At 36.8% G+C, this 14,608-nt stretch overlaps 1 protein-coding gene across 9 annotated transcripts in view; it reads left to right on the forward strand.

The window, feature by feature from the left end:
• The window catches only part of ATP11C (ATPase phospholipid transporting 11C (ATP11C blood group)), a 193,379-nt gene that overhangs the window by 95,489 nt on the left and 83,282 nt on the right, over nt 1-14,608 (forward strand). For all 9 annotated transcript variants that reach the window (XR_012026532.1, XR_012026533.1, XR_012026531.1 and 6 more), the window contains 4 exons: nt 2,454-2,573; nt 7,972-8,061; nt 10,426-10,506; nt 12,388-12,495. Coding sequence is in view for 6 of the 9 variants with exons in the window: in XM_072817184.1 (XP_072673285.1) it covers nt 2,454-2,573; nt 7,972-8,061; nt 10,426-10,506; nt 12,388-12,495 (399 nt within the window). In the remaining 3 variants the exon portion in view is untranslated. The remainder of the gene's footprint in view (nt 1-2,453; nt 2,574-7,971; nt 8,062-10,425; nt 10,507-12,387; nt 12,496-14,608) is intronic.

Raw genomic sequence — 14,608 nt, forward strand, 5'->3', positions numbered from 1 at the left:
ATTTAAGAAAACAAAGTAGAGGCGTGGCAGCTCAGCTGGAGAGCAGTGGGTCTCAGAGAGGAGTGGTCGCTGCTGGCAAGGATGGTGCAGCTTCCCAGATCTAAAGCAGCACCCAGTCCCAAGATCATTACGGCTCTACTCAGCTCACAGTTTCAGAATGGCTTCAGTTATTGCCTGCCTTTAGTGTACTTGCACTACTTAGTTACCTTGCAATTTGTCCATTCCTCTCAAAGAAAAAAAACAGAATAGCTTGATTAATCTTTTTTTTTTTTAAGATTTATTTGAGAGAGTGAGGGAGCACAGGATGGGAGGGGCAGAGGGAGAGGGAGGAACAGAAGTGGACTTGAGGCTGAGCGGGGAGCCTGTGGCAGGGCTCTATCTCTGGACCCTAACATCATGACCTGAGCCGAAACCCAAGAGTCTGGCGCTTAATGGCAGTGCCACCCAGTTGCCCCAAGCTTGATTAAACTTAAAATTCAAAAGGAAAATCACAAAGTGGTTTTGGGATTAATAAACATTAAAGAAATAAACATTGAAGATTTTTGTCTTGTTAAAGCTACTTATTGTAGGTGTTGGCATTCTAAGACTTTCCTGCATGTGATGGTTCACATAATAAACACAGTGAATTGGTAGGAGATATGTCAGTTCATTAATACTGAAGAAGAAAGAAGTATAATAGTAATGAATTAGAATTCAGTTGTATGCTGTAAAATCTTGTAACATTTTTTTCATTCTTGGTATATAGAACTTTCAAATGGTTGTCTTAATTATTGCTACTGGTTGAGTAATTATTTCTGCCAAATTTATTTTCTTGCTATACTACTGTTTATATTGATGTTTTGTTTATTCAAACAGTCATTTATATAGAAATTAAATCGTACAATCCTTTCATTCTTAATTCAAAGACAATGTATCTTCCTAAATAAAACTAATGCTTGGTTTTAATTAACTGAAAAAAAATCTGAGTTTCTGGTAATGATCCCAAGCTATTCCTTTGCCTATCAATGTTTTCAATAGAATCTGTACTTAAAATTTTTCTTCCAGCACTATTAAATATTTTTCAGACCTCTTCTGTTTTGATCATTTGAGGTGATTTTTCCTGTTTGACCTTCCATACTCCATTCTTTTCAGATCAATAAGAAAAATGCTGCTCTCAAGAATTAGAGTTTGCAAAGAGATAAACACTAATAAGTGTGAATATCCCAATTTCAGAAAAGGCCTGAACTGGATATAGAAAGTTCTAAAAGGGAACCGTTATTTACATTAGAGAAGATTTGTTTACTTCATAAAAGACTTATTTATGCGTGTTTATGCGTTTTGTATATATATCTCCATCTTGAACCTCTGACTCAGTGACAGGGTACGATGGGGTGGTAAGAATACTTAACACTAAACTCATGAGCTGCTGCATTTGAAGGTCAACTAGAAATAAACTAAAGGGTATCTGAATTCATGTTAAAATGATAAGTAGTTCAGCTTTCAAAATTATATATATTTTTCTCTTTGTAACATTGTAAGCCAATAAAACAAAATACAAAAGTTTGCAAAATAAATTTATTGGAGAATCTTTAAAAAGAAAAAATGGAGTAAAGTCTCAGTGAAATAAAAGGATGTGCAGTAAAATGGAACTCAGCCTTGGAACTTTTAGATTCAGCGAAACTACTTTTAAAAAATATAAAGGTGAGGGGCACCTGGGTGGCTCATTTGGTTAGGCAACCAACTTGATTTTGGCTGGGGTCATGATCCCAGGGTTTTGAGATCAAGCCCCACACTGGGTTCTGTGCTGGACGTGGAGCCAGTTTGGGATTCTCTCTCTTCTCTCCATCCCTGTCTCCCTCTCTAAAAAAAATAAATAAAAAATTAAAATGTAAAAGGGGCATTAGAGATATATTGTGTGAAATGGGACTTTTTGACAGTAGGCTCTGAGAAATCACAAAGGATGTCTTTCCTTTAAAACCAAAGAACTACAACTTTTCTTTGAAGAAATAGTTGATCATCATTAGAGACAGCCGTTTCTCTGTACTTACAAGTAATTATTTTCTGTTTAGAAGTAATCTGCATTCTGTTTTGTGTCCTCTGGTAAGGAATTGTCTTCAAAAAAGGCAAGATTGTCTCCAATTGTTGTATGATAAATAAATATTCCCAATCTGACTTTTTTAAGGGAGTGTGTTGCTATGATGGTGATGGTTGAGATTTTGTGTAAGAAATAAAAATGGCAGTAAAACTTTTTCTAGGATTTCTTTTAATTTAAACATTTTAAAATAGCAGGGTTGGCCTCAGAAGAGTTGTCTCAAGCTAATCTTTAGTAAGTCAGCAACTAAGAGCCTAGTGGAGTTTGAATGGCCTAACAAGGTTTTCTCCCCTCCCTGGTACTTAGGCAAGAATTTGGAACTCAGTAGAAGCATGGACAAATGTGGTAAGAAACTGACTTTTCCCCCCTTTCTCTTGGTCAGTGTGCTGGAGAAGAGAAAAGAGTTGGTACACGCACAGTGTTTGTTGGCAATCATCCAGTTTCAGAAACAGAAGCTTACATTGCACAAAGATTTTGTGATAATAGAATAGTCTCATCTAAGGTAAGTTGTTTTTTTTAATTCAATAGATACATGTAGTGATTCATATAGTGAGCCAGATAATGCACTTATTTATGCTTCCAAGGAAGCTGGTGTATTTATATATGCATATATGAATGTACACCTGTACCATCTACCAACTGTGGTAATTATTCCACCAAAAGGCTATTTTTCTTAAAAAGTATCACTTTGGGGGATCCCTGGGTGGTGCAGCGGTTTAGCGCCTGCCTTTGGCCCAGGGCGCGATCCTGGAGACCCGGGATCAAATCCCACATCGGGCTCCTGGTGCATGGGGCCTGCTTCTCCCTCTGCATATGTCTCTGCCTCTCTCTCTCTCTCTCTGTGTGTGTGACTATCATAAATAAATAAATTAAATAAATCTTTAAAAAAAAAAGTATCACTTTGTCTTGTTTTAGGAGATTAACATGTAAAATATGGACAGAATGAGTGAAAACTGTTGCTTAATGAGCATGTATCTATTGGCTTATAGAACACTCTGAATGTATTTGGATAAAATGTCTATTTCCTGTTCATCTTTAACCTTATGGTAGAAAATCTGTCCTCAGCCAGAAGTTTTTATACTTATGCCTGGGATAGTGAATTGTCCTTTGACTCAGAATCATAGACTTGGAGAACTGAAAGATCCTGAGAGATTATCTGTTCAATTTGCTGACTCTACAGAAGGAGATAGCAAACCCGGAAAAATTAAGTTAGTGCCATGATCACCAAGCAAGAGTTAGTGATAAAGCCAGGAACAGATCTGCTTTATAAGATCTGGTGGCTCAGAATAAAGAGCCCTTTCACAGCATTGTGGTATTGGGGCTCCTTTTTCAGTTTTCTCTCTTATTTTGCCTCAAGTAAGATATAAAACACTTTCTAGGGAATTACTGTTTTCCATAGTGTTTTATGTGGAAGATGATAATGTAACACACTGATGGTAAAGTGACTTTTGTTGAACTAATGATAACCATTTTGTTGTAAAATAACTTCCTGATTTCACATTCCAAAAGACCTAGAAGACTCTATTTAATTGTCAAATCTTTTCATATTTAATATAATATTTCTCCTATTTTATCAAGCTTCAGTTTTCCAGTAGGCCAAACAATGCATTAGGATCTTTTTTTTTTTAATAGTCAAGAGCTCATGGGACAAAGATTGTTTCTGAACAGATTTGCATATATATATCCCTCTGTATCTGTATATATGTTTTCAAAATAAGAATAAAGAAGTGAAAAAAAAAAGAATAAAGAAGTGAACATTTCTACATTGATAGACTAATATCTCTCTTTTCTCTGTAAATATTACATGCTTACAGTTTTTCCAGTTTACTAGTCATCTAGTTTACCAGTGGTCTGCTTTTTCATAAAAGCTCTAGAGCAGAAAAAGAGGAATTGATATTATACTAGCTGCAGAAAAAGCATGAAATCTTAATACAATCAATAATTAGAAGAGGATAGTGTATGTACAGTGTAATAGTAAAGAGTTTCAAAAAAAAAAAAAGAGTTTCATCCTTGTAGACAGAACACCTGGGTTTGAATTTAAGTCTTTGAAACTTTGTGTCTCAATTTTCTTATCTGTCAAATGGGGATATTAACAGTACTTACATCAGAGGATTGTGGTGAGGATCAAATAAAGGAATCCACAAAAAGCATTTAAACACTGTGTTTGGCCTATAGAAATGACTCAGGAAGTGGTAGCTGGTACTGTTAATTTATATTTCTGTGATTAGAATTATTATACAATCCTGAGCAGTACTAGTGATTCCCTCCGTCTCGTGTGTTTTGATTATGTGGAGTCATCTCTCTTTAAAAGAGGCCTTTGGGTCCATTCTGGAGAGAACAGTATTTCCATAATTTGAATGTTTCCTTCTCCACTTTGTCTTTTGGCTGTCTGTTATTTTTACCAGAATCTTTTAATTGAAGAAATGTACAATTTATAGCATATGTTAACTGCCTTCCAACTCTGTAGCAAGTGCTGATTTCCTTATTTAACTCTTTCGTAATAGAAATCACTTTTCTCTTAATGGGTGCTTTTTGTTTACAAATGCCATCAGTAATGCCAGTGTAACATTGGGAATAGGTCTTATTAATGCAGGGAACACTGAAGATAAACACTTTGACCTGCTTTAAATTCTACTGACTGATAAAATTAGTGTTCTTTTCCTCTTTGGGAAGCACAATACTTTCTATAGAAAAACTTGTTCTCTGCAGCCTTCCTACTCAAATACAGTCAGCAGGAACCTTTGGGAATCACCAGAATTTTGTAGCTGATACGAAATTTGGAAATCCCCTTCTGTAGCAAAAAGAGCACTGATTACGTACTGCTAGGATCTATAGGATGTTTTGTTTTCATCATTTATTTCCCCATTACACAGTTTTTTCTTTAAAAATTCTGAGCCTCAATCTTGAAGGTGCTTCAGTGGGTTAAGAATCAGTGAGCTCCACCTAACTCTTTGAAGGTATGCCCAGGTTAAATTTAGAACTCCTGTGTGAAAGACTGTCTTGAATTGAAGTTTCAAGACTAAAATTACGCTAGCATTCTCCCTTATTTTAAAACTCAGTTCATCAGTAGAATTTATTGGAGATATCTTTGAATCTTTTCAAACTCCCTGGATGGTGCCTTTTTAGCTTAAGTTACTAGATCCTAGTGTGGTGATGTTCTGGTTACTCCCTTTACTCTTGAATTTCTGGGAGAAAGAGTGGCACTTTCAAAAAGAGAAAATTCTGCTTCACATTGGTAATGAGCAGTGGAGTAAATAGCCAGGACTTAAGATTAGGATTTCTTGTTCTAGGCAGCTGTGCTAAGGGGGCTTGTGATATGTTCCCTGACTTAACAGCTCATGAGCTGATAAAAGAAAGAAGAGGGCATATAGGAATAGGTAACTATTATGTGGTAATAATCAGAGTTCCCCAAGGAAGCAGTTCATTTAATAAGTTAAAACAGTGGTAAACAAACAGTGGGGGCCTAGAAACAACAGAAATGTTCCCTTTTGATGTGTTAACACCCCACAGAGGACTCTAACAGTCCCTGATGTTTGTTTGTTTAATTGAAAACCCCTTAGTTAGGGAACAGAAGGTCAACAAGCCAGAAGCTCAGCTGTTAGCTTGTTGTGGGAGTTTAGCTTATTGTTTTAGAAAATTGATCTTAAGTCATTGGGGACAGTTAAGTGCTGATCCTGGACTACATTAGCTTCGAAGTGACTGGACCAGTGGTTTTGATCCCTTTTGGTTTTGGTTATAAGCTGTCTTGGGAACCTAATAAAAAGTGGATTCTATTCCCCCAACTGATGCATATCCACACAATTCTGTACTTCATTTTTCATTGTTGTTTATTAAGTTTTTAAACTCCAGCATAGTTAGCATACGGTGTTATATTAGTTTCGGGTGTGTGGTGTAGCCATCCAGCACTTCCATACATCACCCTGTGCTCATCATGACAGGTGCCTTCCTTCATCCCCATCACCTAGCTCTCCCATCCCTCCAACCCTCTCTCCTCAGGGAACCAGCAGTTTGTTCTCTACAGTTAAGAGTATTTCTTGGTTTGACTCTCTCTCTTTTTTACCTGTGTTTTGTTTCATAAACTACACAAATGAGTAAAATGCTATTTGTCATGCTATTTGTCTTTCTCTGACTTACTTCATTTAGCATTATACTGTAGCTCCATCTATGGTATTCCTAATGGCAAGATTTTGTCCTTTTTGTGGCTGAATAATATTCCATTGTGTATATATGCCACCTCTTCTTTATCTGTTTATCAATGGACACCTGGCCTGCTTCCATAATTTGGCTATTATAAATAATACTGCCATAAACATAGGGCTACATGTATCCCCTTATATTAGTGTGTTTTGTATTTTGAGGGTAAATGCCCAATAGTATGAGGACTGGATCATAGGGCAGTTCTATTTTTAACTTTTTGAGGACCCTCCATACTGTTTTCTTCGGTTACTGCACCAGTTTTCATTCCTACCAACAGTGCAAGGGGAACGGTTTGTTTTTCTCCTCATCTTTGACAACACCTATTGTTTATGTTTTCTGTTCTAGCCATTGTGACAGGTGTGAGGTGGTATCTCGTTTTAATTTTGTACTTCATTTTACATGGGCTTCCTTGGGGCACTCCCATCAATCCTGGGGGGAAGCTTCTAGGTTAGCTTTTGGTTGCAATGCATCTCCTTTACTGGATATGTTTGCCTCTATCTTCATTTTCTTAGGATTCCCTGAATCTTGAACCCATAAGCCTTTTAAAGAAAGGTTAGCAATAAATTCACGTACGTGTGTCATGATCTGCAACTTTGGCATTTCATTCACCTAATTTTTTTTTTAAAATCATGCCCTGGGCTGAAGGTGGCACTAAACCGCTGCGCCACCAGGGCTGCCCTTCAATCACCTAATTAATTAATTAATTAATTAATTTTCAGTCACCTAATTTAAATGTGTATTTTCTCACCATATTTGTGGTAGAGATCATTAAATATAAATTTAGATCTTTTAGGTTAGGAAACTTTTCTTTCTTTCTGGTTTCTGGTCTTTATTAAGATAGCTGGAAAGTGTAACTTCTTATACTGATTTTTAAATGACTCTCCTTGAGCTTAAGATAGTAGTGAGAGGGATCCCTGGGTGGCGCAGCGGTTTGGCGCTTGCCTTTGGCCCAGGGCGCGATCCTGGAGTCCCGGGATCGAATCCCACGTCGGGCTCCCAGTGCATGGAGCCTGCTTCTCCCTCTGCCTATGTCTCTGCCTCTCTCTCTCTCTCTGTGTGACTATCATAAATTAAAAAAAAAAAAAGATAGTAGTGAGAAAGTCTATGTGATTTGATGGTGGGCCCAAGAGTTTTCTTCTCCTGCCCATGTACTTACTTAGCATTGAACCTTTAACCTATTACCAGTTACCAAAGCCCAGGGTGGTATTTTGTTGATTAAAGTGAAAGCCCTCTATGACCGAGAGGTGTGTGTACACCTCAACTATGATGGAGGGGGTGGTGGGGGTGGGTCCTGATAGGGACAGACTTGTATTGATGATGATCCAGACTCCAATTGTTAGCTGAGCCAGAGGGATTAATTTGTTCATTCATTCATCCGACTAATTTATTGAGTGTCTACTATATAAACTATCACGAGTATTATCAAGGAAGTATAGGATGGCATGAGAACACCTAACAAGGAACCTAATTTAGGTCAGGGAAAGCAAAGGTTGGGGTCTAGATGGCCCAATTGTAGTAACTCCAAATGAAAACTTTGTTGCTTATAAGGTATATACCTCTAAGTATATGCTTATTTGTGTGTGTGTGATCTGGGTTTTAACCTGTTTTCAAAGTGTTGTGATAATCTGGCCCATGTGAGTTGTTACTAGGATTTTTCAAGTTTCCTTCCTAATAATACTCTTTTTTTTCTTCCTCCTATACAGTATACACTTTGGAATTTCCTCCCAAAGAATCTATTTGAACAGTTTAGAAGAATTGCAAATTTTTATTTTCTCATCATTTTCCTCGTGCAGGTAAGAGCTCCATAAACAGCCACTGCCCTCTGAGAAACTTAATTACTCCAAATAAATTTTCAGTCCGTTTCTAACTTTAAAATGCCCTGTGTCTAAAAAGATGTTTTGGGGTTTGTTTTAATAAAACTTTTTAAAGTACTAATATTACATTTTAAGATTTGTATGATTTTATTTATTTCTTAAGTAGAATTTTTAGTAGAAAACCTGTTGAGAATATGTTAACTTTCTTTAAAAACTTTCATGGATTTCATATCTTTGTTCATCCTAGAAGGACATATACTGTGTACCATTAAATGCAATGGCATCTTTAAAATTGAAAATAGTTCAAATTAATAGTTTTACTTTGTTAAACACCAGATTCAGCTTAATTGAAAATTTATCGCTTTTGTTCCTGATGCCAGTTTTGTTCTTCCTCATTCATTTATTTTTAAGTGCGAAAGCGTGGTAGACTTGATCTTCTCTGTGTTCCTGCTAATGTTTTGTTTTTTTTTAAAGATTTTAATGTTTTGTATTTTAAATTTTAGACATCTTAAATTGCGTCTTCCATCTTTAAGTCTATGAGCTATTACAAGTTTTCCAGCGCTGAAATTGCCCCCAGAAAATGTTTTACAGGAAGGGTATTGTTTTTTTGTCATTTCATTTTTTAAACGAAGCAGAAACATCCCAATGAAATTGCTCAAATGCCTTGTTAATGTTAAGTGCTTCTGTTTATCCACTTTGAGTCTTTGAGTAAATGGTACTGTAATTTAATTTAGTCCTGCTACTTAAAACTAATCTGGGTTGTGATATGGGAAAGAGCTAATTTCAGTCTTAAATGATGGGGCATTTGAAAAGGAGCTACTCTAGATCCATGGTAAAATATCTTACAGAACAGGATAAAATAAACTGCATACACAGGCTCAGAAGAGTCACTATTTGTTGCATGCAGCACAGTTCATTTCGGTTCAGTGAATGTATACCAAGCACCTACTATGTGCCTTGCAGTATTCCAAATAATAAAGATTCTAGCAGATACCATGAAGATCAAGATACGGCTTTTCTCTCCTTAAGGGATTTATGTTACAGTCATGTAATCATTTAATTTAATGTGGTACAAAGTCCTGAAAGTAGCACAAGCAACATGCTATGGGGACACGGTGGAAGTTATTATGTCTTTCCAACCAGGAAAAGCGTATGAAGACTTTAAAGAGTAGATGACATCTGAACTAAGCCTTAAAGATTAGAGCAAGCGTACTGATGAAGAATGCCAAATTGGTATATCAGGTCGTGCATGAAGGCACAGAGCCATGTCAAAGCCTGTGTCTCTAACTCAGGGTATGAGGCAGAGACCCGCCTGGATGGGGATTAGAGATGAGAGAGAGTTGTGGGGGCAGGTTGAACTCTTGGTCTTTTGCCCCTCAGGTCTAGTTCTCTCTCAGTATTTGTTGTTTCACCAAATGACAACATCTACCCAGTCATGTTGACCAGACACTTAAAAGTCATCTTTAATGACTCTGACAAGAAGTCCCTTGCCATTCTTACCATTTCACCCCTGAATATCTCTGGAAGTTCTTTCCATGTCTACTGCTGCCTCCCCTTGCCCAAGCCATCATCTTTTACCTGGATTATGGCAGTAGCCTCCTACATGAACACCCCCACCTTCACGCTTCTGTTCTGTTTTGCACAAACCAGGGAGAATGAGCTTTTCAAAATGTAGTTCTGTTCATGTGACCCCTCCTTGCCTAAAAGCTTCTGTTATTTCCTGCTGTGGGACAAACAATGAACTCTGGCCAGAGGGCCCTCCTTGGTCTTGCCTCTGTGTCCCTCTCTAGCCCCAGCTTATACCACACTCTCTGGCTTCTGGCTTCCTTTATTTCTTCACTTGTGCCCCCCTCCCTCCTACCATAGAGACATGGTATATGCTGTCTACTGCCTGAAAGACCGTTCTTCATCTAGTTCACTTCTGTTTTACTCTTTAGATTTCAGCATTGTCACTTGTTTTAATGTCTACGTTTTCCTGTAAGCTGCCAGCTTTACAAGGGCAGGGCCTATTCTCTATCTTATTTAAAGCAACATCTCTAGAGCCTAGCCGATTCTAGCACAGGGCCTGAAAGAATGGTACTCAACAAAGAGATGGTAAATGATTGGTTATATTTCATTGAAGAAGTTAATCCAAATTGGAATGAAAACTAAGCCTGAATTAGAACTGTTTCCTTAAACTAAATGATCTGTGGATTGCTTTTGTTTTAATGAAAGTTGACATTGACCCTGCTACCAGAGTATGTTTTATCTGTATTTTTGCCTGAAATGGTTGCAACATATGAGTCCTGCATGCAAGCGAATGGCTTGTTTTCAATTTACATTCAATTTAATTTCTTTACCTAGGTCACAGTAGACACACCAACTAGCCCAGTTACCAGTGGACTTCCACTTTTCTTTGTGATAACTGTTACAGCCATCAAACAGGTAAATTTCTTATTTACAATTATGCCTGTGTGTCAGTCCCTTCCGGTTTGAATTTCAAGGTCAAAGGTCCTTTTTCATATTTATATAGAGTGGGCAGCACCTTTGATGGATTTAGTTTATATTTGATTCCTATGGAAAACATGAAAATGACTGTAAGGTGCATCTTTATTTTCTTTTGCCCCTTTTCCCCCCAGTATTTGTTTTGTGGGGTTATAACCCTAAAAGAAAGAAGAAGGTACAGCTCAGTTAGGAAATGAGAGGTGAATTTTTACTGTGCATAAGTCTTTTTTCGGGGTGGTGGATCTTTCTTGAAAACTCCCATTCTCATGAATTTTTGTTATGATTGCCTAAAGCAGAGAACTCAAAAGCATAAATACTTTGTTGTCTTCCCTGAGACTGCCGAAGTGGGTGGTAGGCAGAGGAGACTTTTGTTCTTGTTTTTCATCAAAGGTGACAATTACCATGGTTTCTATGCCGATGTCTTTGAAGTATTTTGACCATTTTATATGATAGTACACTTGAAAAATTCCACATGGAATTGAAAGTGGAAATGGGAAACGAGGTAAAAGGTGAGTTAGCAGTGTTTGTTGTGTACTGGGACTGTCCATAGGACCTGACTAATTGCAAACATACTTTTAGACGCTATTCACCAAAGAGCTTTAGAAGTATCCTAAAGAACTTCGAAAAAGAAGGTCTGCTTAATGGTATTTTGAACAAGGTTACCTTTCCTCTCCGGGGTTATCTGGTCTTCTATCTTGCCTACCAGGAACTGCAAGAATATTTTATCAAGTGTTTGGTTGCTAAATAAAGACTTTTGGAATGTTCTTTCCCTTAGGCTGTTAGGATTATTTTTCTTTAACATCATAGAATTGCTGGCTCCAAGAATAGCCTGTATGGTTTACAAAAGCTCTTACTGATTCATTTTACTCCCTATACTAGTTCATGTTAGGGCTTTTCTTTGCTCACTGACATCACAGAAAGTGCCACAGGAAGTGATAGCCTAGCATTGTCATAAAGAGGGACAGAACAGGAATGAATATAGCACTGGTTAAAAAAAAAAGCGGAAGGCGATCAAGAGATTTTCAAACAGTTATATTTGAAAAGGTACATTATTATAAGGAAAAAAAGCAAAGTGTTGTAAAAAAAGGAGAAGAGGTCATGCTCAAACAAATGAACATCCTCCTTCCTTAGTTCCTTAGTTCTTTTGGCTTAAATTTACTTCATACAAAAACCCAAACTAAAATGAGCCATTAGACTTTTCCCTGATTACTTTCAACTCTAAAAAATGAATACCAATTTACAGTTTCCTTAACTACCAAGTCAGTGGAGAAGTTTAACTGTTGACCTCCAAAACTTATCATGGATTCTCTGCCAAAGTAATCCTAACTTGCCTTTTCTGTTCTCTATCCCTGGGGAGAAATTATATTTCCTCAGCGATGATCACTCTCAACAATCTGCTACGGAAGAATATTTTTAAGTGATAGAGCTGTAAGAAAATAAAACCCAGAAAAAAATTGTCAAATTAAAAAGTAGAGAAATTAACATTAACTTGAGTAAGAGTAGAATTAGAAGAATAAATCATAGCCTTTTACAGTTGAAGAATATTAAGGTTCTTCTGATGCTTGTGTTTTCATTGATACTTATCTGTAGAATAGAGAAATCTTTTAACACAGTAAAAGATTTTTGTTTACCTAAGGGGTATTTTAAAAGCATGTCTTAGTTTTGGCTGTAAAAATGTACAATGTTGTCTCTTTAGCACTCTGAGTTGAGATTAATACTATAAGTATAAATATCTACTGGTGACTCATGGAGGGGGCTATTGAAATTTATTAACAACTTCATTGCATTATGTGAGCTTGACTGTAGTTATTTTTGTTCTAGGGATATGAGGATTGGCTAAGACACAGAGCTGACAACGAAGTCAACAAGAGTACTGTTTACATTATTGAAAATGCAAAGAGAGTGAGAAAAGAGAGTGAAAAAATCAAGGTATTTTTGTAGTTCATTCTTTTTTTTATTGCGTTAAAAACATGGCATTTTAAAATTACAATTTAGTGACATTTAGTACATTCACATTGTAATGCAAACATCAACACTATCTAGTTCCAGAACATTTTCATCACCCCAAAAGGTAACCCCCATAGGCATTAAGTAGTCAGGCCACATTCCTCCCTCTCCCAGGCCCTGGCAACCACTAATCTTCTTTCTGTCTCTATGGATTTACCTATTCTAGATTATTTCATATAAATGGAATCAGATACTATGTGGCCTTTTGTGTCTGCTTTCTCTCACTTAATGTAATGTTTTCAAGATCTCTTCTTATTGTGGCAATATTAGTAATTCTTGCCTTTTATGGTTAAATATTCCATCATATGGCTATACCATCTTTTCCTTATCCATTCATCAGTTGATGGACATTTGGGGGTTTTTCCATGTGTTGGCTAGTATGAACATTGCTAGTATGAACATTCATGGACAGGTTTTTGTTGAACACCTGTTTTCAATTCTTTGGGATACATACCTAGGAGTAGAATTGCTACATGATACGGTAGTTCTTTTTTTTTTTAAGATTTTATTTATTTATTCATGAGAGAGACACAGAGAGGGGCAGAGACACAGGCAGAGGGAGAAGCAGGCTCCCTGCAGGGAGCCTGATGCAGGACTTGATCGGGATCACTGACCTGAGCCAAAGGCACACGCTCAACCACTGAGCTACCCAGGTGCCCCCATAAAATGGTAGTTCTTTGTTCAACTTTTTCACGAACCACCAAGTTGTTTTCCACAGCAGCTGTGCCATTTTACATTCCACCAGCAATGTAGGAGAGTTCCATGATATTATTTTTACTAGCAGCCAAGTTATTTTTTATCCAAATTAATCATTGTTGATTACTTAAGATACTAGTCAAGAGTTTAGACTTATCCACATCAAATAACCTTTTTTGTTCCCAATAGATTTTTAATTACTAATAGACTACTTTTTAGAACAGTTTTGGGTTCACAGCAAAATTGAGGAAAGTACAGCTTTTTTGTGTATATATATATATATACACACATACTCCCTTTCCCCATGAATGTACACTTCCCTCACTATCAGCAGTGGTATTTTTGTTGAATCCACCTACACTGGCACATCATTGTCACCCAAAGTCTATAGTTTTCTTTTTTTTTTTTTTTTAATTTAAATTCAATTTGCCCACAGAGTATAATACCCAGTGCTCATCCCATCCAAAGTCCATAGTTTTCATTAAGGTTCACTCTTATTTTAAATTAAGTGGCCTTAGACAAATGTCTAATGACAAGTACCCACCATTATTAGTATCATATAGGATTGTCTCGCTGCCCTAAACATCCTTTGTACTTTGCCTCTTCATCCCTTCATCCCTCCAACTCCAGGTCACCACTTTTTACTCTCTCCATAGTTTTGCTTTTTCCATAATATTATACTGTTAGAATCATATACAGTATACAGCCTTTTCAGATTGGCTTCTTTAGGTTAACAGTATGCATTTAAGTTTACGCTATATCCTTTCATGTTTTGATTCATTTCTTGTGAGCACTGAATAATGTTCCATTGTCTAGGTGTACCAGTTTATGTATCCGTTCACCTTCTGAAGAACATCTTAGTTGCTTCCAAATTGTGGCAATTATGAATAAGGATGCTATAAACATTTATGTGCAGGTTTTTGCATGGACATAAGATCTTAATTGTGTAAACATCAAGGAGGGTGCTTATTGGATTGTAGCATAAAAGCATGTTTAGTTTTCTAACAAACTGCCAAGCTATCTCCAAAGAGGCTGGCTGTTTTGCATTTGCATCAGCAGTGAATGAGAGTTCCTGTTTCTCCACATCCTGGCCAACATTTGTTGTTAGTGTTTTGGATTTTGGCAATTGTAATAGGTGCGTGGTGGTATCTCATTTTGTTTTAATTTGCATTCCCCTGATGACAAATGGTATTCAACATCTCTTCATATGTGTCCTTGACATCAGAATATCTTCTTTCATGAGGTTGTCTATCCAGGTCTTTACCCATTATATAATCGAGAGTGCTCATTTTCTTGTTTTAAAGGTTTTTTTTTTTTAACATTTCAGATAACAGTCTTA

Source organism: Canis lupus, chromosome X, assembly GCF_048164855.1.
Source record: "Canis lupus baileyi chromosome X, mCanLup2.hap1, whole genome shotgun sequence".
Classification (NCBI taxonomy): Eukaryota; Metazoa; Chordata; class Mammalia; order Carnivora; family Canidae; genus Canis; species Canis lupus.